The sequence below is a fragment of the Eumetopias jubatus genome, unplaced genomic scaffold (assembly GCF_037043125.1).
Source record: "Eumetopias jubatus isolate StellerSeaLion01/CBP00866 unplaced genomic scaffold, mEumJub1_p1.0 scaffold_13, whole genome shotgun sequence".
Classification (NCBI taxonomy): Eukaryota; Metazoa; Chordata; class Mammalia; order Carnivora; family Otariidae; genus Eumetopias; species Eumetopias jubatus.
In genome coordinates, this window is record NW_028274819.1 from 96994736 (window position 1) to 97022456 (window position 27721).

The 27721-nt window shown below is 48.4% G+C and overlaps 1 protein-coding gene across 5 annotated transcripts in view; it reads right to left on the reverse strand.

The window, feature by feature from the left end:
* The window catches only part of GRIK4 (glutamate ionotropic receptor kainate type subunit 4), a 296119-nt gene that overhangs the window by 106667 nt on the left and 161731 nt on the right, over nucleotides 1-27721 (reverse strand). For 3 of the 5 annotated variants that reach the window (XM_088018057.1, XM_088018056.1, XM_028125956.1), the window contains exon 7: nucleotides 5124-5285. The exons of the other annotated variants lie outside the window; for them this stretch is intronic. In XM_088018057.1, the coding sequence (XP_087874183.1) occupies nucleotides 5124-5285 (162 nt within the window). The remainder of the gene's footprint in view (nucleotides 1-5123; nucleotides 5286-27721) is intronic. 5 annotated transcript variants of the gene reach the window in all.

The following is a 27721-nucleotide window of genomic DNA, read 5'->3' on the forward strand; positions in this document are numbered from 1 at the left end:
TGCCTCCCATCCTAACCCATCGCCCTTCCCTTCACCACCCACCTCTGTCTTTCTGTGGCTTCCGTGCCCCATCTGTGCGCACACCTCTCTCATTTTGTCTCCGCTTCCCCTGTCCCTGATCTTCTAAATATTAAATCCCCCAAATGGCTCAATCCTTGTTTAAAATCCTCTCCTCTTTCTTGGCACCAAAATGTTGCTTGGCAAGGAACCCTCGATTCCCTTGTTTTTGTATTTTCATTTGGTTCTTCATTGCTATTTTCTTTTGAGCTGTTTGTAAATTGTTTAGGGGAACGGAAGACTCTGTATAAATTAAGATGAATCAATCTGACTCAGGGAACAGAGGCTGAGTTTCCGCCCCCTCCCCTGAAGGAAAAATAAGCATATCTTCCAAACACACACCTGTAACCCTCATCCTTCCCACCCCCCGGCAGCTCCCCTGCCCAGATCACTAGATTCCCATTCTCTTGGACGCCCATTTGTCTCTGAACCTCTGTAGCTTAAACTCTACCCCCCAAAATCAGACCAGGACAGGAGCCATTAAAATCTCATTGAATAGTTCAAACAATCTGGGTTTTATTCAATGAAATAAACACTTAATTACAAACATCTGTTTTAGCCTAAATTCTAATTACTTAACCTAGCCATCTGTAATTTTAATGATTTTCTACGATTTTTGTTCTTTGCAGTGTGATTAATGGGAATGGCATGTGAAAATAGTGGGTATGTGTCTCCATCCACAGCTCGCCCGCTTGCAGTTCGCATAGCATCAGGCAGGAAGCAGGGGAATTGCGTGCTGTCAGCCACCTGGAGGTGCAGCCTGGGCCTGGGTGGTGGTGCTCAGCTCTCTCTCTCGAGGTTCCTAACCCCTCAGCTCAGATGCTCCCTCTCTGTCCTCAGAGCAGCCCCCTTTCCAGCAGCCCCCTGGGGCATATGGGGGCGGGGAGGCACACAATTCGGGAGGAAGAGAAACGGACAAGAGAGATGCCAAGGGTGCAGAAGGCAGATGGAGTGTAGGGGAGGAAGGGGAAAGGGGAAGGGAGAGGGTGGTCGGGGGAGGAGAAGAGGGGAAGGGAAGAGTCCGGGGAGAAGACACGAGAAGGAAGAGAGACTGGACCTGAGACAGAGAGACAGGGCAGAGGGGAACAGGGGTGGGGGGGTGAAGAGAAGAGGGCCCTGGAGGCAGGACAGAGCAGGTCCCTGTGGAGTTGTCTGCAGCCTTTTGAGAAAGCTGGATGGGGAGACAGACCGGCCTGGGCTTTCTTGGAACTGATTATTTCTTGCCTTCCAGCTCCCCAGCAAATGAAAGGGCTGGGCTGTTTGTGCTGGGAATTTCAACCCCCAAAGAGACAGGAAGAGGCACTGCTTTTCAAAAGGCAGTTGCTAAGTGAGAAGCCTCGAGAAGGATTTGTTGCTGTTTGAAGCTGTGAGCTTTCTTTCCTTATTCCTCCAGGTGAGGAGTTTCTGTAACACCTCCCCTTCCTCCTGAGAGGCTACAGAGATGGTGGCTGCAAGGCTCTTGGCACCGAGAGGAAGTCTTGGGCTCTAATCTCCCTCTTCTGTGCCTCAGTTTCCCCATTTACCAAACAAGGGGTGTGTGACCACTCTCATCTGCTACTAGGATGCCATGAGGAGAAGAAAGGGGTCGAGGTGGGATAATTTCGTGGGAAGCGCTCCAGTATTCCTCAGCTCTGTGCACAGATGAAACAAATGGAATGAGCACCCCGGTCTCCTGAGCTAGAAAGAACACATGTCCTTATTTTGCTGGCAAGAAAACAACAGGGCTTGGCCAAGAGAAAGCTGCCTGAGGAAGCGCCACAATCTGAGACCCAGGACTGACTGTCCCCTCCCGGGGACCAGGGCTAGGTCTCAGGCTCACCCTTCATCTCCTCACGCCACCCCTCTGAAGCAGGCTTGTACTCTTGTTCTCCACCCCCAACACAGAGGGAACCTCCGGAGAACCCCCTACTCCCTGAACGCTCCTCAACATTCTTGGGGAACATAGGATGCTGAGGCTCTGGGAGGTCTAGGATTGGATCGGGAAGGACAAAAATGAGGTCACGAGGGCTGCTTCCGTGTGACCAGACATGCGGCCCCAGCTCTACCCTGGATGCCTCCACACCCCGTACAGCGTCTCGCACACTAACTGAGCAGCCGTGAGGTCTTCACTTCCCCTTCCTCTGGGAAGCCTTCCCTGATCATTCCAGGCAGAACTAAGGGGCTTTGCTCTGCTTCCACAGGATAGGATCCCACGGGGGAGCATTTTCCTAGAGATGGAGGCAGATCTCACTTCCCACATCATGAACCCCAGAAGGTAGAGGCTTTGGCTCTTCTTCACCAGGATGGACTATGGGATGGGTCCCCATCCTTCATTCTGCCCTGGACTCAGACCCTTTGCCTTGTGACTCCTTACTTTTCTTCTCTAAAAGAGTAGAGCCTGTTTCCTCATTCCCTGACTTGGAATTTGTCTGTGTGCCATTCTTTGGCTAACAATGTGAGTCGGCAGTTGCTGTGTGCCCGTTCTGGGAAATTAGCACTAAAAGTCTGGTATGTTCCTACTTGCTTTGTCACTGTCCTGCCGTCACTGTGAGAATACGCCAGGCTGGCCTGCCTGCTGGGCCAGGGGAAGGATGAGAGGCACGTGGAGCCGGAGCTGCCCCAGCCCAGATTCATGGAGTGAACTGCTCAGATGAGCTGACCCCCAGCTAGATTAGGAATCTGTAGCTAATCCTCCCTCACCCCCCAGATTAGCTGACCTGAAGCTCAGAGGCATGAGCTACACAGATGCTTAGTGTCACATGCTAGTGACATTTGGGGGTTGGTTGTTACCCAGCATTTATACAACAAAAGCTACCTGATACATTAGTAAATGCCTATCCCTGTGGCTGCCATATAGCATGTTAAATTAGCTCATTCGATGAATAACTGTGATTTGAAGGTAGAATTATATTCCATTTTATCTTCACAAAAATCTCCTAAGGTGGTCAAGCAGAATCAGCCCCAAATGACAGATAAAGAATCTGAGGCTCAGAAGAGTTACATAACTACCAAAGATCACAGAGCGAGAACACGGCAAGGCTGGTATTTGAATCCAGGTCCTAGGCCTCCGAGGCTAGTGCTCTGTTGAGCGCGTGTGAGCACGGCTGGCCCCAGAGTCCCATGAAAGGCACTGACTGGCCTGCATGTCAGGTCCTTGCAAGCCCTCCTGCTGGGTCCTGGGCGGGCTTCTCACCTGCCTGCTTGTGGTCAGTTTGAGCGCTAATGGAAGGACTCGGCCCCTCCGAGAGCAACTGGAAATATGGCACAGGAACCTTTTATTTCACCCAGGCTGGGTGCCAAATGTGGAACAGTCTGGGTTGGAGAGCAGGTAGCAGGCTTTGTTTCCTTTCCTGGTATTATGCTGCGAGCCTTCCCAGTCTGCCAGCAGCTCATTAGAATACGGGAGCCAAGGCTGCAAGACCCGCTGGGAAACCAGGGGGCCAGGCCTGCATCCGGCTGGGAGGGACGAGGCCAGGCCTACCGTGACGCTGTGCCTGAGCATGTCCCTCACTGTCCTTAACCCATCTACTGGTGGTGAGAACCCCTTTCCTTCAGATGTCTCACCCCTGCCAAGTCCTTCCTGTGGATTCTCACCTCTTTCAAGTCTAAAATACCTTGTTGGGATGTCCTCCTTAAACCTTTCCTGAAACTCAGTTCTCAGGGGTCTTCTCCTCCCTGACTCCCTGATCATAGCTCCCTGAGCTCTGCATCAGCTCCGACCCCTTCGTTACTCCTTCCTTCCTAGGATTTCCACCAGGCCCCGCAATCATGGAGGTACACAGCTTGCTGGACGGGCACTCTGTCCACGCCCCTTCCTTCAGGAAGCCCACTGCTGGATCACCGCCTTGGCCAAACACTAACTAGGTGTCCATTTGTGCAGATGTCCAGAAACATCCTTGCCCCCAGACATGTATCAAAGACAGGTCTTGCTCCTATTTTAGAAGCCTTCCAGGGAAGGTCCCATTCCAGGAGGGTGCCCGGTTCCACTGCCACCTCTCAGGACTACTTCTTTTCCAGTTCCTCCTATCTCTAGCTCACTATTCCACCTTCCTCACTGATTCACTCATTTGTTCGATGAATACCCACTAACTGCTTTCACCTTGCCAGGCTAATTTACAGTGGCAACACAATGATGCTCCTAGAAAGGGGAAAAGGGCATAGCAGGTAAAACTTTGAACTGGGTTCTGATGCTAGTTCCTCTGCTTACTAGCTGTGTGACCCTGGGCTGTTTACTCAATCTTTCTGGGCCTCTGTGTCATCATCTGCAAAGTGAAGACACTGATAGCAGACCTCGGAAAAGTTATGGGAGCATCACGTGAGCTGCTTAAATGTAACGTGGCTGGGACAGGACCTAGAAAGCCAGGCAATCCCTGTCTCCTGAGAACTTGCCTTTTAACAGACGGACACGAGCCCACATACCAGACCTGCCCCACAGAGTAAGGACATCAAGGCCAGGGCAGCATGCCAGGGAAAACTTTGCTTCCATCACACACACAGCAGGGGAAGGAAGTACAAAGAGGGAGAACGTGGGTGAGGGCACAAAGAAAGTCTCTCTGCATGAGCTCCTACTCAGGGCAGTGGCCCAGCATGACGGAGAGAGCCCTGGACCAGGAGTCAGGAAATCCTAGAATCTAGTGTCACCCTGCAAAAGGCTTGGCATTCGCCTTTGAACAAGACCTCCACGTCCCCATGCTCAGCCCCATCCCCAGGCTGGGCTTTAGTTTCTTATCCTGAAAAATGAGGAAGCGGATGAGCTACATACAAGTGCCTTCCAAGAGGAGGACTATTGGAGCCTAAACTCAAGCAGTTCTCAGCAACAGCATGATTGGGAGTCTGGCTGCAAGAGACAGACGGACATGAGGACATCACTAAATGACAGATCCCTACCTCTGCGCAGGGCTCTCCCTGCGGACCTCCAAGAAGCTTGCTGTTTCCAGCTCACTCCTCCCCAAACCTTCTCCCTTATAACCGCTTCCCAGCACTGGTACATACCTCTCTTTGAGCGGGGGCCCAACAGGGCTGGATCTCGGGAGGGTGCATGTACACGGAGGTGAAGGGGCGCAGGGAGGGCTCCGGCGGGTACTTACCGCAGGCCCCGTGAAGGGCACGTGGTCACAGTTCTCCTGCCACGACTGGTTGAGGCTCTGGGCAAACTCTTGGAAGAAAGCATGCGACTGGTTGAAGATGGAAAATCCCAGGATGTTGACACGGTCATCCACAAGGCTGTCCATTCTCTGGAGCGAGAACTCCTAAAAGATCCATGAATCAGAGAACAGGGTTAGCAAGGGCAGAGGCGTGGGGATAGAGCACGTCCGGGGCTCTCCGTCTAGTGCCATGAACACTTGCTGGCAGGCACTCTGCTAGGTACTCAGGGTCCAGAGAGAACCACGGGCTGCTCTTCTGAGAGCTTGCGGTGTTGGGGGAGTAGAGGAGGAAAAGAGAAATAAGCAGAATGGTCTCTAAGAAAGGGGTATGTGTAACGTGCACGGGACAGAAAGAGGAAAAGTCTAATGTGCCTGGGAAGCAGGACTGTGTCCACAGAAGGTGTGACCCTTTGAGCTGAGCCCTGAAGGGGCTCAGAGGTGTCCTCCAGGTGGCAAATGAGGATGGACAAAGGTGACTCCAGAAAGAAGTCACCACGGTGGCCGTGATCCAAAGGCACGGAGGTGAGCAAGTGTGGCCCTCTCAACCAGCTGCCTGCCATGTACTCGGACGGGGCATCGCGCCTCGAAGTGTGGTCCCCAGAGTACCTGCCATTGGAAGTCTCCGAGGTAGCTTTAAAAAAAAAAAAAGTGACAATTCCTGGGCCCCACCCAACACCAACTGAATCTGAATCACCTGAGCTAAGGGCCAGGCGTCTGCCTTTTCAGCGGGTCTCAAGTTCACGTACGCAGCAACAGTTGGGAGTCACCTGGTGAGCACATGGGACGCAGGGGGTGAGGGCACGGTGAGAGATGAGGTTGGGGTCAGCAGGGGCCAGAGCTCAGCAGCCTGGCTGGCGGGCTAGGCAGCCCGCACTTGATCCCGTAGAGGATGGGATCCGAGGGGACTGTCGGCAGAGGGGTGACAAAGCCAAATTTGCTTTCGAAGAATCTCAGCCCGAAGGTCTGCACAGAGAGTTGTGCCTTCACTTATTATTATATTTTCCCATTCATTTAACAGATATTTAAGTGCTTATCATGAGCCAGACCCAAAAGATATGAACAAGAGAGACACATGTCCTGCTTTTAAGGAGGCTGTGGGTTAATGGTGGAGGCAGACTGTAAGCACACATAAAAATCCCAGAATTTCAGCCATCTATGGGAGCACTGGTACACAGTGTGTGGGGGGGGTGTGCTGCAACTTGAGATGAGGGAGTCAGAGAGACCCCATCCAGGGTAGTGACATTTAGGGGCTCAATCGGGTTCTCCCAGGACCCACGCCCCTCTTCCAGGGCCCTGCCTGGCGTCAGCCGTTCTCTCAGTAAGTTAAGCCTGCAGGCACGAGTCCCACCGAGGCTAGTCAGCGCCCAAGGGAGAAGAATCACCCTCCGCCGGCAGGGCTGAGCTCAAGCGTACAGGCCCTCCCTGGCTCTATGCAAGGAAACCAGGCAGAGAGGGGGTCCGTTTATTCATCTCACCAATGCTGCTCCTGGAGGAATGGCTTCCAATGCAGGTCAGGTCATCTTCACACCCTGAAGTCACCTCCATCACGCGTTCATTCCAAGTACCCCCCACACAGCTCCACACCCCATGGGGGCACGGTGGTTACAGAGCCCAGGACGAACCCAACAGCCACTCGGCCTGACAGAACAGATGGCAGGTGCCCCGGGCTTACTATCTGGCTGGGCAGAAGCACTGCTTCCATTCAGGCAGACTCCTTTTCTTAAGACGTAGCTCCTCCAGGGCCCTGGCCTATCCCCTGTGTCTTCACTGCTGTGCAGCGACTGCCAAGGCCTGAGGCCGCAGACCTGAGCTCCCCTGCCCAGAGTCCAGCCTGATTAACTGCGGCTTGCAGACTGGAATCACAAAGGTTCCTTTGGAGCCTCCAACCCCTGACAGTGTGGAGTCGGATGAGGAGTAAGTGTATTTCGGATCCTGCCACATTCCCATTAGGGGAACACAGATGTGCCAGGGAACGTATTGATTCGTAAACTGGTACTATCTCTGGGCTCTTGAACAGGACACCTGCCCATGCGCTGTGGGCCACCAGCAGCACGAGGGGCAGATGCCTAATAAGAAGAGATGCATCTGGCAAGGGGCAGGGGAGGTGGCAGGGGCACAGAGCCAGGCTGCTGTCAGGCAACCGAGGGGCCTCACCAGCTGGAAGATGTGCCCTCTCCCTGGCTTCCTTGTCAATGTGGCCCAACATCACCCCTCCCCTCTGCCCTTTCCCCCACACAGGTTGATGGAAGGAGGCCCATCTCAAGGGACCCCTGATGTCTGAGATGTCTACGGTCTCCCTGGGGCTGTAGGTGCATATCGTGAATAAGGGCTCTGGTGTTCAAATCCAGGTTCTACACCGTACTGGACGGATGCACTTAGGGAAGGTCTTTAACCTCTCTGGGCTTCAGATCCTCATTTTGTAAAATGGGAGCCATCATGACAGCTGTTTCAAGGAACACGGAAAATGCACACAAAAGGCTTTGCATGGTATTTGGCACATGGAAGCCGTCAACGTATGACAGTGACCGAAATACGACCCTGAGATCTCAGGCACATGCCAGCCCTCCACGTCAGTTCCGGGAATGTGTTACCTTCAACTCTGTGCTCTGGGCAGAGGAAGACTGAATGAGTTAATTACAGACACTTAGAGACAGCCCTTCCAGAAGTCGGCCCATCTGTCTTCTTGCTTTTAATTCCTACCTTCTTATCCCTCAATTATATCCTTTTTCAAAGTTCCCCTTAAGATAAAAAGATCCAGGAGCTTCTTTGATAATTCATTCTATTCATAATGACTCATGGGAGAGCTTGCAAAAGGATAAGAACAGGGGTGGTGTGTTCTGTTATCATAATTTCCTGGGACACTCTAGACTCTACTCCTCGAGTGCCCTCTCAGGTAGGAAGTGCCTCTTTATGTCTAAACTTGGACAGTCCTGTTGCTGGTGAAGGTTGATTTCTAAATGAATAATGGGGAACAGCTGACCACTGCTGGTTTCTACATGACGAAAATCTTCTAAGCCAGTGTTTCCCAAAATGTGTTCCTTGGGACACTAGCTTTTCCAGGATGTTAATAGAAATTTCACAGAAACAACGTTCCCCATTAAGGTGAGAACGCACTGTATGTTATTTGTATCTGCCTCTTCAAGATTTATAACACACACTAGCAACGTTAAAGGTTTAAAGAAGTCCTGCAGGAAAGCAGCTTTTTAAAATTTTGTTCAACCCAGAACCTTCCAAATGTATTACCATGGAACACTTCTTTCTCCCAAAACCTATGAGGGTCTCACAGTAGTGTTCTACAAAACGTACACTGGGAAATGCTACTTTTTTTGAGGGGGGTGGGGAGAGAGAGAGAGACGGAGACAGAGAGGGCGCGTGTGTGCGAGCGGGGGCGGAGAGGGGGAGAGAGACTCTCAAGCAGGCTCCACGCCCAGCATGGAGGATGCAGGGGTGGGTCTCATGACCCTGAGACCATGAGATCGAAATCAAGAGTTAGACGTTTAACCGACTGAGATACCCAGGAGCCCTGGGAAATGCTACTCTAAACACATTCAAGGAAACATGGATTATAAACCCCAAATCAAGTGGCGGAAACATTTTGCTGAGAGGGATATTTCATAAAATTAACAAATTTCAGGATTGGAGGGGATTAAAAGCCATCTGGTTCCTGCTGCCCACCACAAACTCTAAGAACACACACCTGGCTCACTCGGTCCCCTCCACTCCCCCAACCACATAGTCTGGCTGGCTGCAACCTTACTTGAAATGAGAGAAGAAGCTGGAAGCCATGGGGTTGAACAGCTTCTTAAGGGGGTGGGGTGGGGCCTTCATTCTCTTCTTATAAATGGTTCAGGAAGGGAAATCCTAAGGGTCCCCACTCCTAACAGCTCCCTTCCTCCCAGGCCCACGGGCAACCCCTAAACGGTGCTACCGTTCAGTACCCTGTCCATTGCTAAGACACCAGGGGAACGACGGTGAAGAGTAGAGCTGGGGGCCGCCTGGTAAAGCCGAGCAGCAGAGCAGACCAAGACCAAATCTTCCATTACTCCAAGTCTGCATAAATTCCTAACAGCCCCTGTGCTGCCATCACCCTCTCACGTTGTGTGTGGCCTTTCTCTCCAAAGGCCTGTATGTTCCCAGAGAACAACAATGTCTGCCTTGTCTTTGAACCCCACGCTGCACCCAGCATAGTGCCTGATACCTGGCAGTTGTCTGGTAAATGCTGGCTGAGGACTGTTGATTGAAGACATTTCTTGTCCGCTGAGGACCCTGGGGTCCCCAGTGTGCCTAACTCTTACCACTAGTCTGCAGTCTTCGTCCTACAGAAGGCATAAGAACATGAGTAAAGGGGAGGTGGAGCAAGATGGTGGAGGAGTAGGAGACCTGGATTTCCTCTGGTCTCAGGAATTCAGCTGAAGAGGGATCAAACCATTCTGAACACCTACGAACTCAACAGGAGATCGAAGAGAAGAGTAGCAACAACTCTCTGAACAGAGAAGCGACCACTTTCTGGAAGGTAGAATGTGCGGAGAAGTGAATCCGAGGCGATACTCGGGAGGATAGACGGCGGGGGAGGGGGCCTCCGTCGGACGCTTCTGGCAAGTGCTAGAGCCGCGGAGCACAAAATCGGACCTTTTAGAAGGCGGCTCCGCTGAGGGACGTCGCTCCAGTGGCTAAGCGGGGGGTGGAACCATCGCGGGACACTGTGGTCTCAGGACCCTCGGGGTCACAGAAAGACCGGGGGTGCCTGAGTGCGGCAGAGCTCCCAGGTATCGGAGCGGGGAAGCCGGCTGCAGAGACGGAGCCGAGGCGTGGGCTCTCAGCTCGGGGTGGCCATAAACTGTGATCCGCGGCCCAGTCGGGCCACTGCTCCTCCAGCGGGGACCCAACAAGCGGCAGATCAGGGAGACCCCCCTTCCTCCCCCGGGAGGAGCGGCGCGGGAGCGCACCGCAGGGATCTGCTGGGTTTGGAGACTCCACACGGGGTCGGGTGCCAGAGATAGAAACGCTCGGTCACAGGCCGGGTGAGCACGGAGTGCGGCTGGAGACCAGGGAGACGGGAGTGACTGCTTTTCTCTGGGGGCGCACTGAGGAGCGGGGCCCCGAGTTCTCGGCTCCTCCGGGCGGAGACTGGGAGGCCGCCATTTTTACTCCCATCCTCCAAAGCTGTGCTGAGAGCTTGCAGGGAACAAAAGCTCCTGAGAGCAAACCCAAGCTGATTGCTTAGCCCGGACCGACAAGGGCGGGGCAATTCAGCCTCCGGCAAAGACATTTGGGAACCAGGGCAACAGTCCCCTCCCCCAGAAATCAGCACGAACAGCCAGCCAAGACCAAGTTTACCGATCAATGAGAACGGCAGAACTCCAGAGCTAGGGGAATACTGCACAGAGAATCCATGGGTTTTTTCCCATGATTCTTTAGTCTTTCAAAGTTATTTTTTTTTAACTTTTTTTATTTGAAATATTTTTTCCCTTTTTCAACCAACTATTATCAGTCCCCTTTTTTAAAAAACATTTTTATTTTTCATTTTTAGAGTCATATTCTATCCCTTCAGAGTAGTTACCCTTATTTTTGGCATATATATGTAAGTTGTCCTCTCTTTAAAATTTTGAGATACAGTTTCTTCTAACATATCAAAATATACCCTAAATCTCTAGTGTATGGCTTTGTTCTAGTCTCCTGCCTGATCACATTCTCTCCCTTTCTTTTTTCTCTCTTTTTTTTAAATCCTCTTCTTTCTTTTTTCAAACAACTTCTTATCAATTCCTTTTATAAATTTTTTTGTAATTTTCATCTTTACAATCATATTCCATCCCTTCATTGTATCAACCCTTATTTTTGTACATATATAAGTTTTTCTTTCTTTAAAATTTTGGGAGGCACTTTCTTCTAACAGACCAAAACACACCCAAAATCTAGTGTGTGGCACTGATCTATGCACCAGCCTGATACTATTTGATCATATTGTTTTTGTTTTGTTTTGTTCTGTTTTTGTTTGTTTTTATCTTTTTCTTTTTTCTTTCTTTCCCTTCTTTTCCCCCAGCTTCAGATCTTTTCTGATTTGCTTAGAGTATATTTTCTGGGGACATTGTTACCCTGTTAGCATTTTGTTCTCTCATTCATTCATTCTCCACTGGACAAAACGACAAGATGGAAAATATCACCTCAACAAAAAGAACAAGAGGTAGTACTGACCTCCAGGGACCTACTCAATATGGACATTAGTATGATGTCGGACCTAGAGTTCAGAATCATGATTTTAAAGATACTAGCTGGGCTTGAAAAAAGCGTGGAAGTTATTAGAGAAACCCTTTCTGGAGAAATAAAAGAACTAAAATCTAACCAAGTCGAAATCAAAAAGGCTATTAATGAGGTGCAATAAAAAATGGGGGCGCTAACTGCTAGGATAAATGAGGCAGAAGAGAGAATCAGTGATATAGAAGACCAAATGATGGAAAATAAAGAAGCTGAGAAAAAGAGAGATAAACAACTACTGGATCACGAGGGCAGAATGTGAGATAAGCAATACCATAAGATGAAACAACATTAGAAAAATTGGGATCCCAGAAGAAGAAGAAAGAGAGAGAGGGGCAGAAGGTATATTGGAGCAAGTTATAGCAGAGAACTTCCCTAATTTGAGGAAGGAAACAGGCATCAAAATCCAGGAGGCACAGAGAACCCCTCTCAAAATCAATAAAAATAGGTCAACACCCCGACATCTAATAGTAAAACTTACGAATCTCAGAAACAAAGAGAAAATCCTCAAAGCAGCTCGGGAGAAGAGATATGTAACCTACAGTGGTAGAAACATTAGATTGGCAACAGACCTATCCACAGAGACCTGGCAGGCCAGAAAAGACTGGCATGATATATTCAGAGCACTAAATGAGAAAAATATGCAGCCAAGAATACTATATCCAGCTAGGCTGTCATTGAAAATAGAAGGAGAGATAAAAAGCTTCCAGGACAAACAAAAACTAAAGGAATTTGCAAACACGAAACCAGCCCTCCAAGAAATATTGAAAGGGGTCCTCTAAGCAAAGCAAGAGCCTAAAAGCAACATAGACCAGAAAGGAACACAGACAATATACAGTAACAGTCACCTTACAGGCAATACAATGGCACTAAATTCATATCTTTCAATAGTTACACTGATGTAACTGGGCTAAATGTCCAGCTAAATGTAAATTGGCTAAATGTTCCAATCAAAAGACACAGGCTATCAGATTGGATTAAAAAACAAGACCCATCAATATGCTGTCTGCAAGAGACTCATTTTAGACCCAAAGACACCCCCAGTTTGAAAGTGAGGGGATGGAAAACCATTTACCGTGCTAATGGACACCAAAAGAAAGCTGGGGTGGCAATCCTTTTATCAGACAAATTAGATTTTAAACCAAAGACTATAATAAGAGATGAGGAAGGACAGTATATCCTACTTAAAGGTCTATCCAACAAAAAGATCTAACAATTGTAAATATCTATGCCCCTAACATGGGAGCAGCCAATTATACAAGCCAATTAATAACAAAAGCAAAGAAACACATTGACAACAATACAATAATAGTGGGGGACTTTAACACCCCCCTGACTGAAATGGACAGATCATCTAAGCAAAAGATCAACAAGGAAATGAAGACTTTAAATGACACACTGGACCAAATGGACTTCACAGACATATTCAGAACATTCCATCCCAAAGCAGTGGAATACACATTCTTCTCTAGAGCCCATGGAACATTCTCCAGAATTGATCACATCCTAGGTCACAAATCAGGTCTCAACTGGTACCAAAAGATTGGGATCATTCCCTGCATATTTTCAGACCATAATGCTTTGAAACTAGAACTCAATCACAAGAGGAAAGTCAGAAAGAACTCAAATACATGGAGGCTAAAGAGCCTCCTACTAAAGAATGAATGCGTCAAACAGGAAATTAAAGAAGAATTTTAAAAAATTCATGGAAACCAATGAAAATGAAAACACAACTGTTCAAAATCTTTGGGATGCAGCAAAGGCAGTCCTAAGAGGAAAGTATATAGCTAGACAAGCCTCTCTCAAGAAACAAGAAAGGTCTCAAATACAAAACCTAACCCTATACCTAAAGGAGCTGGAGAAAGAACAGCAAAGAAAGCCTAAACCCAGCAGGAGAAGAGAAATAATAAAGATTAGAGCAGAAATCAATGAACTAGAAACCAAAAGAACAGTAGAACAGATCAATGAAACTAGGAGGTGGTTCTTTGAAAGAATGAACAAGATTGATAAACCCCTGGCCAGACTTATCAAAAAGAAAAGAGAAATGACCCAAATCAACAAAATCATGAATCAGAGAGGACAGATCACAACCAACACCAAAGAAATACAAACAATTATAAGAACATATTATGAGCAACTCTATGCCAGCAAATTAGATAACCTGGAAGGAATGGATGCATTCGTAGAGATGTATCAACTACCAAAACTGAACCAGGAAGAAATAGAAAACCTGAACAGACCTATAACCACTAAGGAAATTGAAGCAGTCATCAAAAATCTCCCAACAAACAAAAGCCCAGGGCCAGATGGCTTCCCAGGGGAATTCTACCAAACATTTAAAGAAGAATTAATACCCATTCTTATGAAACTGTTCCAAAAAATAGAAATGGAAGGAAAACTTCCAAACTCGTTTTATGAGGCCACCATTACCTTGATCCCAAAACCAGACAAAGACCCCATCAAAGAGGGGAATTACAGACCAATATCGTTGATGAACATGGATGCAAAAATTCTCACCAAAATACTAGCCAATAGGATCCAACAGTACATTAAAAGGATTATTCACCATGACCAAGTGGGATTTATCCCTGGGCAGCAAGGTTGGTTCAACATCCACAAATCAATCAATGTGTTACAATACATTAACAAAAGAAAGAACAAGAATCATAGGATCCTCTCAATAGATGCAGAAAAAGCATTTGACAAAGTACAGCATCCTTTCTTGATCAAAACTCTTCAGAGTAGAGGGATAGAGGGTACATACCTCAATATCATAAAAGCCATCTATGAAAACCCACAGCGAATATCATTCTCAATGGGAAAAAACTGAGAGCTCTCCCCCTAAGGTCAGGAACACAGCAGGGATGTCCACTATCACCACTGCTATTCAACACAGTATTAGAAGTCCTAGCCACAGCAATCAGACAACAAAAAGAAATCAAAGGCATCCAAATTGGCAAAGAGGAAGTCAAACTCTCACTCTTTGCAGATGATATGATACTGTATGTGGAAAACCCAAAAGACTCCCCCCCCCCAAACTGCTAGAATTCATACAGGAATTCAGTAAAGTAGCAGGATATAAAATCAATGCACAGAAATCAGTGGCATTCTTATACACCAACAACAAGCAGAAGAAAGAGAAATTAAGGAGTCGATCCCATTTACAATTGCACCCAAAACCATAAGATATCTAGGAATAAATCTAACCAAAGAGGCAAAGGATCTGTACTCAGAAAACTATAAAATACTCATGAAAGAAATTGAGGAAGACACAAAGAAATGGAAAAATGTTCCATGCTCGTGGATTGGAAGAACAAATATTGTGAAGATGTCAATGCTACCTAGAGCAATCTACACATTCAATGCAATCCCCATCAAAATACCATCCACTTTTTTCAAAGAAATGGAACAAATAATCCTAAAATTTGTATGGAACCAGAAAAGACCCCGAATAGCCAGAGGAATGTTGAAAAAGAAAAGCAAAGGTGGTGGCATCACAATTCCGGACTTCAAGCTCTATTACAAAGCTGTCATCATCCAGACAGTATGGGACTGGCACAAAAACAGACACATACATCAATGGAACAGAATAGAGAGCCCAGAAACGGACCCTCAACTATATGGTCAACTAATCTTTGACGAAGCAGGAAAGAATGTCCAATGGAAAAAAGACAGTCTCTTCAACAAATGGTGTTGGGAAAATTGGACATCCACATGCAGAAGAATGAAACTGGAACATTTCCTTACATCACACACAAAAATAGACTCAAAATGGGTGAAAGACCTAAATGTGAGACAGGAGTCCATCAACATCCTAAAGGAGAACACAGGCATCAACCTCTTCGACCTCAGCCATAGCAACTTCTTCCTAGAAACATCACCAAAGGCAAGGGAAGCAAGGGCAAAAATGAACTACTGGGACTTCATCAAGATAAAAAGCTTTTGCACAGCAAAAGAAACAGTCCACAAAACCAAAAGACAACTGACAGAATGGGAGAAGATATTTGCAAACGACATATCAGATAAAGGGCTAGTATCCAAAATCTATAAAGAACTTATCAAACTCAACAGCCAAAGAACAAATAATCCAATCAAGAAATGGGCAGAAGACATGAACAGATATTTTTCCAAAGAAGACATGTGGCCAACAGACACATGAAAAAGTGCTCCACATCGCTCGGCATCAGGGAAATCCAAATCAAAACCTCAATGAGATACCACCTCACACCAGTCAGAATGGCTAGAATTAACAAGTCAGGAAACGACAGATGTTGGTGGGGATGCGGAGAAAGGGGAACCCTCCTACACTGTTGGTGGGAATGCAAGCTGGTGCAGCCACTCTGGAAACAGGATGGAGGTTCCTCACAAAGTTGAAAATAGAGCTACCCTATGATCCAGCAATTGCACTACTGGGTATTTACCCCAAAGATATAAATGTAGGGATCCGAAGGGGTACATGCACCCTGATGTTTATAGCAGCAATGTCCACAATAGCCAAACTGTGGAAAGAGCCAAGATGTCCAATGACAGATGAATGGATTAAGAAGGTGTGGTATATATACACAATGGAACATTATGCAGCCATCAAAAGGAATGAGATCTTGCCATTTGCAACGACCTGGATGGAACTGGAGGGTGTTATGCTGAGCGAAATAAGTCAATCAGAGAAAGACATGTATCATATGACCTCACTGATATGAGGAATTCTTTTTTTTTAATTTTTTATTGTTATATTAATCACCATACATTACATCATTAGTTTTTGATGTAATGTTCCATGATTCATTGTTTGTGTATAACACACAGTGCTCCACGCAGAATGTGCCCTCTTTAATACCCATCACCAGGCTAACCCATCCCCCCACCCTCCTCCCCTCTAGAACCCTCAGTTTGTTTTTCAGAGTCCATCGTCTCTCATGGTTCGTCTCCCCCTCCGACTTACTCCCCTTCATTCTTCCCCTCCTGCTATCTTCTTCATTTTCTTTTTTCTTAACATATGTTGCATTATTTGTTTCAGAAGTACAGATCTGTGATTCGACAGTCTTGCACAATTCACAGTGCTCACCATAGCACATACCCTCCCCAATGTCTATCACCCAGCCACCCCATCCCTCCCACCCCCCACCACTCCAGCAACCCTCAGTTTGTTTCCTGAGGTTAAGAATTCCTCATATCAGTGAGGTCATATGACACATGTCTTTCTCTGACTGACTTATTTCACTCAGCATAACACCCTCCAGTTCCATCCACGTCATTGCACATTTGGAATGAGATCTTGCCATTTGCAACGATGTGGATGGAATTGGACGGTGTTATGCTGAGCAAAATAAGTCAATGAGACAAAGACATGTATCATATGACCTCACTGATATGAGGAATTCTTAATCTCCGGAAACAAACTGTGGGTTGCTGGAGTAATGGGGGTGGGAGGGATGGGGTGGGTGGGTGATAGACATTGGGGAGGGTATGTGCACATTCTGCGTGGAGCACTGTGTGTTATGCACAAACAATGAATCATGGAACACTACATCAAAAACTAATGATGTAAGGTATGGTGATTAACATAACAATAAAAATTTTAAAAAGTAAAAAAAAAAAAAAAGAACATGAGTAAAATTTGCACCACCCCCTGATTATCCTCTGGAGGTTGTATTATTGTATTTTGAAAAACAAATTCCTGACAGCTTGTTTTCTTATCACTTGGCTTTCACACTAGAACCTTTTTAAATGTGTATGCATGCATGTATGTGAGTGTGTGCGTGCGTACGTGTGTGTGTATGTGTGTGTGAATTTTTGAGTGTGCAATAATTTGCGGGGAACTCCATAACTACAGTCAAAGTCACGTCACAGCCACAAATGGATTCAGGGGACGGTTACCTTGGATGAGGGGCATTTTGAACAGGCCCAGAAGGAAAGCCTCATGGCTAAGGGCTGGAGAGCAACACGGAGAGGTCATCAGGAATGGTACAACCCAGCTGAGTGCCCCTCACTTTCTCCAACAGGTGTGACATTTCCAGTGTCCTGGTCTACCAGTAGGCAACCACTCACCAGCCACCTGCAGAGACTTCATGGCTCTCCAGCCACCAAGCCAGAAGCAAGGGCAGGCTGTGAGTCGGGGGACAAGGTCGGTCAACTAGAGGTAAAAGCACAAGAGCTTTGAATGATGCAGATTCAGTTCCGCTGCTTGACTTTAAGGAGAAAAGCGGGAAGATAACTCATGGGCTCCTGGGTACAATCCAACCCCTACCCCTACATCACTTGGACCTGGGCGCCTGAGTGAAACAGGAGGTAGCACAGGTGACATTCTATGATGTTCTGTCTCCCCGGCAGCCCCTTCTCTCTTGTATTCCTCACCCAGGAAGCGCATTACTATTACCCCGGTGATGTAGCCTAGAAACTCCAAATTCTCCTTCATCTTTTAACTCCACTTCTAGCCAGTTGCCAGTTTTGTCAAATCTGTCTCTCAAATGTTCCCTGAATGTCTCTTGAGTCTGTCCCTCCCTTTCCAACCCCACCAGGTCAGGCCTTCATCACTTCTCCTTTGCAACAGCCTGTTACCTGACACCACACCTCTGACCTCAGGAGACATGGCCACTCCACTGCCCAACTCCCAGGTGCCATTGACATCGATGGCAGTGAGAGTGGCGCCCCCTGGAGTTGTGCAATGTGCTGGTCTCATCAGGACATTACGTACTACATCAGGATGTAGTAGAAAGAGCATAGCTCTTTGAAATAAGACGATGCTGGGTTCCAACCCTGATTTGGCCACAGACTGGTTGGGTGATCCTGGGCAGGTCAGTAACCTCTCTGAATATCAGCCTGCTCACCTGTAAAATGCAGGTAAGAACATCTACCTTGCAGGGGTAATTCATGGAAAGTGGCTGGCGCATTATAGGCATTCAAGACATGTGAGTCCTGTTCTCCCCAAATGCAGTCCATCCTCCTTGCTGCCCCCTTCTCTCTCCTTTTCCTCATTCCTATGCTAGGGCTGGACCCTGACAAGGAGAAATATTTGGCCTGGGGGCTTCTCCTCCCTTTCACTCCCGAAGAAGCTTTTCTTAGCTACTTGTCAAATGAGAAAAGTTTTCCTGAACAAGTCACCATAAGGTGTTAGTTGCTTGGTGTGGCTATTTGTGTCAAGACAGAAGGCTTCAAGTTCCAGATCTTCCAACCATAAATAATTGTAACAAAGCAATATTTAGAATAATAATAATTGCTACAGTGCATTGACCACCAGCTGTGCGCCTGGTAAAACTAAGCACTTTCTGTGCAGGATTTCAATTGCTCCTGATAGCAGCCCTCTGACTGATGATAGTCGCTATGATCGCCATTGTGAGGCTGAAGGCACCAAGACCCAGAACAGTGAAGCGGCTCTCCCTAGGGCACACAGCTGTAAACAAAGGGGTCTGGACTCAAACCCAGGCCCAGCTGACATCAAAGCTAGTGCTCCATGTTCTCATACCACCCACTCACCCCGGTGTGGCCTCAATGTGGGGAGCATCCAGGGCCGGCGGCCCTCTGGGTTCACTGTGAGATGCTGTAAAAACAGCTGGAAAATTGAGTTATAATTGATTTCAGAACGCACACCTCAACTTAAAGACCGACGAGAAGATTCGCGGCTACAAAATGAACACCGGTAGTCTGAGTAAAGGGATTACCAAACATCAACTAAATCTCGGCGTGAGAAGGATTTTAATTACAAAGGGGTCCAGGGCTATGTGCGGGCCATAGACTGAGCAACTGAACAATGATCTTGAGAACATGGGAGAGCTGAGGTTTGCTCCACACCATTCAGCACAAAGAGCCCAGAGAAGGAATATGAGCAAACACTGGGGTGAAGCAGGTTGCGGGGGGCGGGGGGAGTGTCTGGAAATAAAGGTGGTATAATTGAAGATGTGTGTGGCTAAGGTGCAGAGAAAAGGCGGTGATGCTGCTTCATGACCTTGGCCATCTTGTGTGAATTGTTCAGGAGTCACAGTCATCCCTTAAGATCCCTCTACAGTCACCATCGTTTGGCCACAGATGCTTTCCTGCTGTCTCACTCATTGGGCTGTCTCGTTCATTGCTGTGTCCCTAGTGCCTAGAGAAAGTCAGTGACACCAAAAGCTGGCTCACTGGTTTAATGAAATGATTAGGAGAATAATTGTTCTGGACAGAGCAGGTATCAATGTGGAGTTATAACACTTTAAGTCATATATTGTCTCTGGGTATTTAGTCCTAGACTTTTCTCACTATAACCCCATGTTCCAAAACCAGTCTTTGTTTTTACATTTTTTAATCTCTTTATTTTTATCTCTTTAATTACACAAGTTTTCTTGGTACAAAGTCAGGGAAATAACATTTTGCGGTGTTGATGTGAGGCTTAAAAAAGATAATACACAGGAAAAGCCCTCTGTAGACTCAAAGGATGATATGAATTCATTGAGTCACTAGTATTAGTAGAAGCAACAATAAAAATTGCTCAAGGAATCCATCTTGCGTGCACTTTGAGGGATCGTTAGTTAACAGGCAGGGAGGAGACGGCATGGGGTGGAGGCCACCAGATGTGCCACAAAGGTGAGCCTCTCCAATCCTGCGTAAAGCCCTCAGCCCTCGGTGGCCCAAGAAGCTAACAGCTCCCTTCTTGCCAGGCCCACGGGCAACCCCTAAGCAGTACCACCCTGATGGCTGACGACCTCTGAAATCTCCCCAAATTTGGCCACCTGGACCCAATCAGGTTGTGACTGTCTTTGCAGACCCTTCACTCCAGAATTGGTTTCTAGTCTTAACAGTGGTGTTTCAAACACGCCCTTGCTTTTTTGTCTGCTTTCACCCAAGACTCTGCCCTTGATCCCTTCACCTCCGTGCCCAGCCCTGGTTTCTCACTGCCTGAAAGGGGAGGCCAGCAGCCTGCATCACCCAAATCACAAGCCATTTATTAAACATCAGTTTATTACTGAGTTAATAACATTAACTACTTCTGTTGACATGGTTCAACATAGCTTACGAGACACTTCCAGATACCACTTCTGGTCTTTACAAGCACAGTCAGAGTGGACAGGACATTCATATTCCCATTTGGGAGAAGAAGAAACTAAGGTGACAAGGAGTTAAGTGTCTTGCCCAAAAGACAGGCGGGATTAAGATCTGGGTGCTGGCTTATAAGATCAATGCTGATTGTCCCGTTTCTCCTAACTGTGTACTCAGAACTAGGTCACCAGGAGACACGGTATAAACTCAAATGCATGTGCCCTTCATTGAGGTTGTTAATGACTGACAACTTCTAATGTTCTCACTCCAGGAGTACTGAGAACACCAGAAGATTCCAATTTCTTAAGCCGTTATTATGAAGCTGGATTGATGGAAGATATCCTTAAGACTGTATCACTCCCAAACTTGAACTCTTTATCATTCACCCCAATCTGATCCCCTCCCTTGGTTGCTTATTTGTGAATGTGACCATTATCCACCCATCATTTGGTCCAGAACTTGTAACTCCTTCCTGTTTCTTCCATTCTCTCACACTCCCCATCTCATTCATTCCTGGGCAGATGTATTCACGGCTGTTGGAGAACATTTTACATCGTCAACGATCTCTTGAATCTTTCCTCCATCCCCATCCCCTCTGCCTCAATTCAGATCTTCACCAGCTTGTTCTTGGGCTACCAACTAATTGGTTTCCCTTCCTCCAGTCCCGCATTTCTCCAAGCTCCTTCTTGGTGCTATTGCTGGAGGGATCGTTCTAACCTCTACATTTAATCATGAGTCCCTCTCCACCTCCCAATGCTCCTCACCACGAACGGGACAAAACCTAACTCCTTAGTTTGACACACATGTCTTTTCCTGCTATGATTCCTGTCTACCCCTCTGCTCATTCTTCACCTTGACCTCTTCCATCACCCAAACCAGGCAGAACTGGCCATTGCCTCAACTGGGCCACCACTATACTTCACAGCTATACCTATCATCACTTAGAGCCTTTCATCACATGAGTTTGTTCAAAGCTACTTCCTGAGGACTGGGTGCTCTGGAGACAAATGCACTCACATTACCAGCATTTACGCTGGTGCACACCACAGAGAAAGAAGTCAACACTATTAGGATGCCTTTGTGGTTTAGTTGGTTGAGCATCCGACTCTTGATTTCGGCTCAGGTCACGATCTCAGGGTCGTGGGATTGAGTCCCACAACAGGCTCCATGCTCAGTGGGGGGGTCTGCTTGGGATTCTCTCTCTCTCCTCCTCTCTTCCCCACCCGCCCCCCGACTTTCTCTCTCTAAAATAAATAAATAAAATCTTTAAAAAAAGTTAACACTATTAACTGAATAAATTTAAGCCCAGAGCACCTATCAGGCTGTCCCTCATTTTACTCCATTGACAGTCCAGACCTCTTTAGGGCTAAAGCCATTCATCTCTCCCGGTGACCCATGGGATGGCAGAGGTCCGGCTCCAGACCTGTGTCTCACAAGTGCTCTCTCAGCCTTTCTCAGGAACACCCTGGAGCCACTAGGAGTCCAGAGTCTGCTGGGTACCCTTTCACCGCCCCGCCCCACCCCCCAGGTTCCTGTCTGTCTATTAATCTGCATCAAAGCCTCTGCTCTCTGCAGGCTGGGCAATTGCTTTTTGTGGAATAGGTCTTTGAAGAAAGTAACAGCTGGGAGGCTAATTCATACCTGTCGGTGAATTCCATTTAATGGGAGATCTGGTCCTAAACCTCTCAGCCCCCAGATCTCCTGGATTCTTCTCCCTGCATGCTTCCTATTCATATATCCCCATGACCTAAACACGCATATCCATTCCTCCCAGGGACCCTGTCCCTCTTCTGCTTTTCTTTCCCAATGTGAATCCCCAAACGCAGACCATATTCTGTCTTGTTCATTGATCTGTTCCCTGTACCTTACCCCCTGCCTGGGCTTAGCAAATGCCCACTACACATTCATTAAATGAATTAATATTCACCTGTAAACACCCATCAGGGTGGGACCACCTTTCCAAAGCCTTCGGGCTTTGCTCCCAGGAAGAGGAAGGCAGAGGCCGGGCTGGGGGGAGGAACCCTCCCACCCGCTCCTCAGCAGCTGAGACCATCTTCGTTTTGTATGTCGAAGACTGTTCTGTGCCTCTGGGGTTCAATAAGTGGTTATTAACTGGGAAGCTGAAACCTCCATGGGTTGACCTGACGTGAGGAATAGTGGACACGGTGCTCTCCCCTTGGGCTGGGGAGGGTGACTGCTTCTCTGCAGGCCTGCTTCCTTCACTGGGCGTCGAGTCTTTACATCCGAGGTCCCCCGCACTCAGGATCCATTCATCAGGCCTCCTGGCTACACAACAGGTGCAAAACCTCTCTCCTCACAGGTGCCAACTCATTAGCCTCAGGCATATAGAGACTCCAGGCACCCCCATCCCCGTCTCACCAGGGGTCTAAGGAGGTTTTGAGGAAGATGAGCGGTGCTCTCATCAGCAGCCTCGGCCTCCTACTGACTCTGCCTGTCCGCAGCTCTGCAGCAGGACCCAAGGATGGGCTCCCACAAGGGATGCTCAAGATCAGTCAGGACATATGTGACTCAGGCAGGACCAGGACTCAGGTCACTGGGCTCTCAGATATATCTTCCCACAGGTGAGGGCAATGGACCGAACAGGAGATTTTCAGACCTTGGCCCTTTCACCTCATTCGCTCCACAAAAATATGAGCATCGCCTGCAGGATACATGTCATGTCAGGCACAAGATATACAACAAGCCCTGTCCCTGTCTTCAGGCGCATATACTTAGCAGCAAGCGGAGGGCAAGTCCCACACGGTGGGTCAGGATGAGTGCTTGAGGTGCCGATAAAAGTGGTCCCTTTTATCAGAATTTCCATTGATTCTCCTAAGCTGAGAGCTGGTTGCAAGACGAGGCCTGAAAGATGAGCAGGAGCCAGCCAGATGGAGAGGTGGGGGGAGGAGCTTCCCGGACAGAAATGACAGCCTGCACAGAGGCCCAGGAGCGAGGGTATGTGGTACATTCAAAGAACTGTCTCTGAACGCAGTCTGGCTGGAGTGAGCTATGGGTGGTGGGGACTGGGGCAGGGTAAAGCCCAGAGGGAAATGCCTAAGAGGCTGCTCTGGACTTTATCTTGAGGGTCATGGGAAGCTATGGAAAGGTACCAAGCATGAGAGAGAGCATCAGGCATGGTTTTAAGAGGATCTTAATACTCGGGCAAGATAAAAATTCAGCTTTGCAACTCACAGGAGAGGCATCCACCATGTGGGTTATTGTTGGAGGCTTCGGCCAGATGGGCAGGTGTCCTGCTTACCACTGGGGCTGTGAACGTGAGGTGTTAGAACCATAAAGACGGGGCTGGGGGAAGCCTCAGATGGTGATTAATTGAGCTGTTGATGCCTTTGACACCGAGTGGAGCCTGAGAGCTGGGGACAGAGAAGCTGGATTGCTTAGTAATAACAGCACTTGCTACTCCTAATGATGCTTGTAATACAATAGCACTTATAATGTAATAATAATAATAATATTATTTTCCATAATGTCTTTTATTCTCAGACTCCCTATGCTTTCCAAACATTCATTACATTCCAAACACTCTTCTCAGCAGGACCCAAATTCCTCAGCGCCAGGCACCTCTGTGACAGCTACAGCAGGGCCAAGTGGCCTCAGTTTCTCCCCTGGACTCCAGCTCTCAGTCTTCTCTCAGGGGCCCTGGGTGCTCCCTGCCCGGAGCCCTGCTGTGGGCCAGCAGAGAGAACCTGGCTGTATCACCTCCCAGGGGATGTGCCATTTCCTGCCTTCAAAACCTCCAGTCTCTTCTTCCTGATTCCCTGGCTAGATCCCTTCTTGTCCACCCCTTCTGCAGGTGATAGTGTGTGTGGGTGGATGGCAAAAGAAATAAACGGACTTACAAGGTTGACACAAGGTAGGCAGGATTCTAAGGTGAGCCCCCAAAACTTGCCCCACCTTGCCACACACACACACACACACACACACACACACTCTCTCTCTCTCTCTCTCTCTTTCACCGGAACTGCAGCTATGGCCGGTTCTACTTCTATGATTAGGTTATAAGGTCCAGATTATCCAGGTGGCTCTGACCTAAGGACATGAGCTCTTTAAACAGTTTTCTCTGGCCGGTTGCAGAAGAAGTCACAGAGATTCAAAGTATGAGAAGGCCTGGCGCACAGGGAGGTTCCCTGTAGGTGAGATGAGCTGGGGATGTTAAGGAGGTGGTCAGAGGCGAGGACCAGAGAGTGGCCTCTGAATGGCGTGAGCAGTCCCCAGCCAAGAGCTGGGAAGAAAACAGAGATTTCAGTCCTATAACCGCAAGCACTTGAATCCTGCCAACACAGAGGAGCCTGGAAGAGGCCCCTGAACTCTGGATGAGAAGACAGCCAGCCGCCACCTCAATTTCAGCCCGAGCAGAGAGCCCAGCCAGACCATGCTGGACATCTGACCTACGGAACTGTGAGCTAATAACTGGCATTATTTTAAGCTGCTAACTCTGCTAACTCTGTGGTCATTTGTTGTAGAGCAACAGAAAATTAATGCAGCACAGGAAAAGCCATAAATATCAATTTGATAAGGACAAGGTGTGGCCTGGGAGGTCAAGGGCAAATTCTCAGCTCTACAAGTTCAGCCCGTGTCAGCTGAATGACCTTAGCCAAGGCTCTCAAACTTCTCTGGGCCTCGCTTTCCTGCTTTGTGGAACCGGACCACCTATCCGGGAGAGATGTTTCGAGGACTCAAGATCCTGAACGTAAGAGCTTGGAATGGCATCCGGCACATCGGTGCTTGCTCCAACTATCCCAAGCTGTGGAAATGGGTAATTTTTATGATCAGACTCTTGACTGGAGGGGACGGGGGATTACTGGGTCACTGGACAGAAGGGGAGCTCAAGGCATTTCTCACTGAATTAATGCAACTTCTGAATCTTTAACAAATTCGTGACTGAGGGCAAGGCAGGTGTTCCCTTCTCCCAGAGCTCCCAGACACAAGGCTGGGCAGAGGGGGACGTTTCCATTATGTCTCCAGAGATACTGAACCAGAGTAGTCCCCAGAGCCTGGTTCTTATTTCAAATTGATTTCTTTCATATACACAGTCTGGTGTACCCAGTCAGCGACACACACGAGCTTGGATGAGAGTGTGTGTGCATGTGTGGGTATGTGTGTTGGGGCAGATACAGAGAACAAGTAAGTTTCAATTTCTATTAAATGGATGATACACAAATATCTCAATCTTAGTCCTGAGAGCCCCGTGGGACCCACGTTCACTGTCATGCTATTTGTCAAACATCAGCAAAGGGGTTGTCTGATAATTGCCTACTTCGAGGCGAAGCGGTTTTTTCACCTCTGTGAGGGTCTCAAAACCCCCTATCGAATGCTTCTTCAGTTTCCACTGATTTTCCTGGCAATACTGATTCTGTTCTCACATCCCCTTGCCCTGAGGGGTAAGGATTCAAGTGTATTTGGAAGCTCCTGCCTCGGCTTTGGAAACCAGAGCCCACTGCAAAGCCCAGGTGCCGGGCTCCTCCCCCCAACCCAAGTTCTGGGATTAAGGCCTAATTGGGTCATTTCCATTTTCAATGATCCTGCATCCCTGCTACTGGCACCTGGTTCTTCCAGGATAACTGACAACAGTGCCTCATTCCCGCCCCCCCCCACCCCGATCCATGGATTTATCAGCCCCAGGTGAGACCGACTCTTGCTTTGGGTAGAGAGCAGATGAAGGAACACACATGGAATATCTCAAATAGGGTAGTTCTTGGAGAAGCCTCCCATATCCCTTGGAAGGACTCTTGTGGTCACCTGGGCTTGCCAAGGGGAGGGGCCTTGCCCAGCATGACTCAGTGAGTAGCCACGAATCCGCCAGCGCAGACAAACAGGGGCTTGATTCAAATGCCTCTTGTTCCACAGCCCTGTACCACGTACTCTCCAGAGTACGGAGAGAGAACTTCCAGAAGCTCTGCAGAAGGAGTGGCCATGGGAAGCGTGGAGGTAACACAGGTGGACCGAGGATGAGAAACGAGCCCTGCCAGTCCAGGGTTGCCTGGAGCCCCAGCTGAAGTTAATCGGCACCACCTGGCATCTTGAGTTGGGTCTGGACCCGTGCCCACTGTCTTCCGCCCCCTGGACGGCCGACACAGCTGCCAACAGCATTCCTTCTCCAGGAAGGAGTGGCTCCTTCCCGAGGGCTCAGGCTTGGAAGGCCCTACCAGTCGGGGAGCGCAGAGAAGGGGCCAGTCTGCCGGGCCAGGCCGAGCCTGCTTCACGATAAGGAATGGGGCAGACTCTGGATTGGCAGAAGAGCGTGCCTGTCAGATACTTACTAGCAGCTGCTTCCTGAGGACATCAGGGCCACCCCGCCTGTAGGACTGGCCAAATCACCCCACTTTCTCCCCCAGGCAGCCCTGGCTTCAGTTCTCTCTTTCGGCCGGTGGTTCCCAACACCTTGCAGGGGGACAACTGTTCACAGCTGCCCAAGGGAGCCCAAAGTCTCAGGCATTTGTGTCTCATGGTGTTCGCTCAGGTCTACTTGGGACTCAACCTCCCCTCTTGTCCTGCCTTCCATGGGATAGTTGTAAATCAACGGCCTGCATGTGTGTGAAGTCATGAAGGCTCTGAAATGTTCTCCCCACCCCAAAATAACCTTCCTCACCACCTTCACAGTTTTCCATATTGCCCACTTTCTTGGTTAAGGCCTCGGTTAAAAAGCAAATGTTGTCTAAGATGTTAAACCATGTGTATCCTTCATTTAGAATGTCTTGCCCATCCCCCATCTCCACCGGGCTGAGCCCCATAGATTCTTTAAGGCCCTTTGGGGGTAGCCTTCCCCAGGAAGCTTTCTCTGAGCCTGTCAGGCTAGGCCAGGGGCCTCTTCTTAAATGGCCCCATAATGCCCTGTGAATATCCTTATCATCACTTTATTTCACCTGTTGATTTATAATTTACTTGGATTTATCTCCCCCTCTATCCTGACCTCCTCGAAGATGGAACTTTATTCATCGCTGCATCCCTGACACTGTGTGTGCTGTTAGTGCTGATCCGGTGAATGAGTGGGCCTGTGTACCAGGGGGCCGCCTCACTCCTGGCTCACTCTGAGAGCTCAGGCAAGTCATGCACCCTCCTCAGTTATTCGCCACAACTGGAAAAATGATGAGATTGAGTTAGGTGCTCTCAAAGGTCCCCCAATTCAATGCTATCATCATCCATTTTTGAGATGGGGGAGGCCTGTCACCCAGCAGGAGACTGGGCTGGGCGCGGGAGACAGGCCGGCTCCTTCTGGGCAAGGGGAAGTGAAAGACCCACCTGGCTCACAAGTCAGGGGCGCT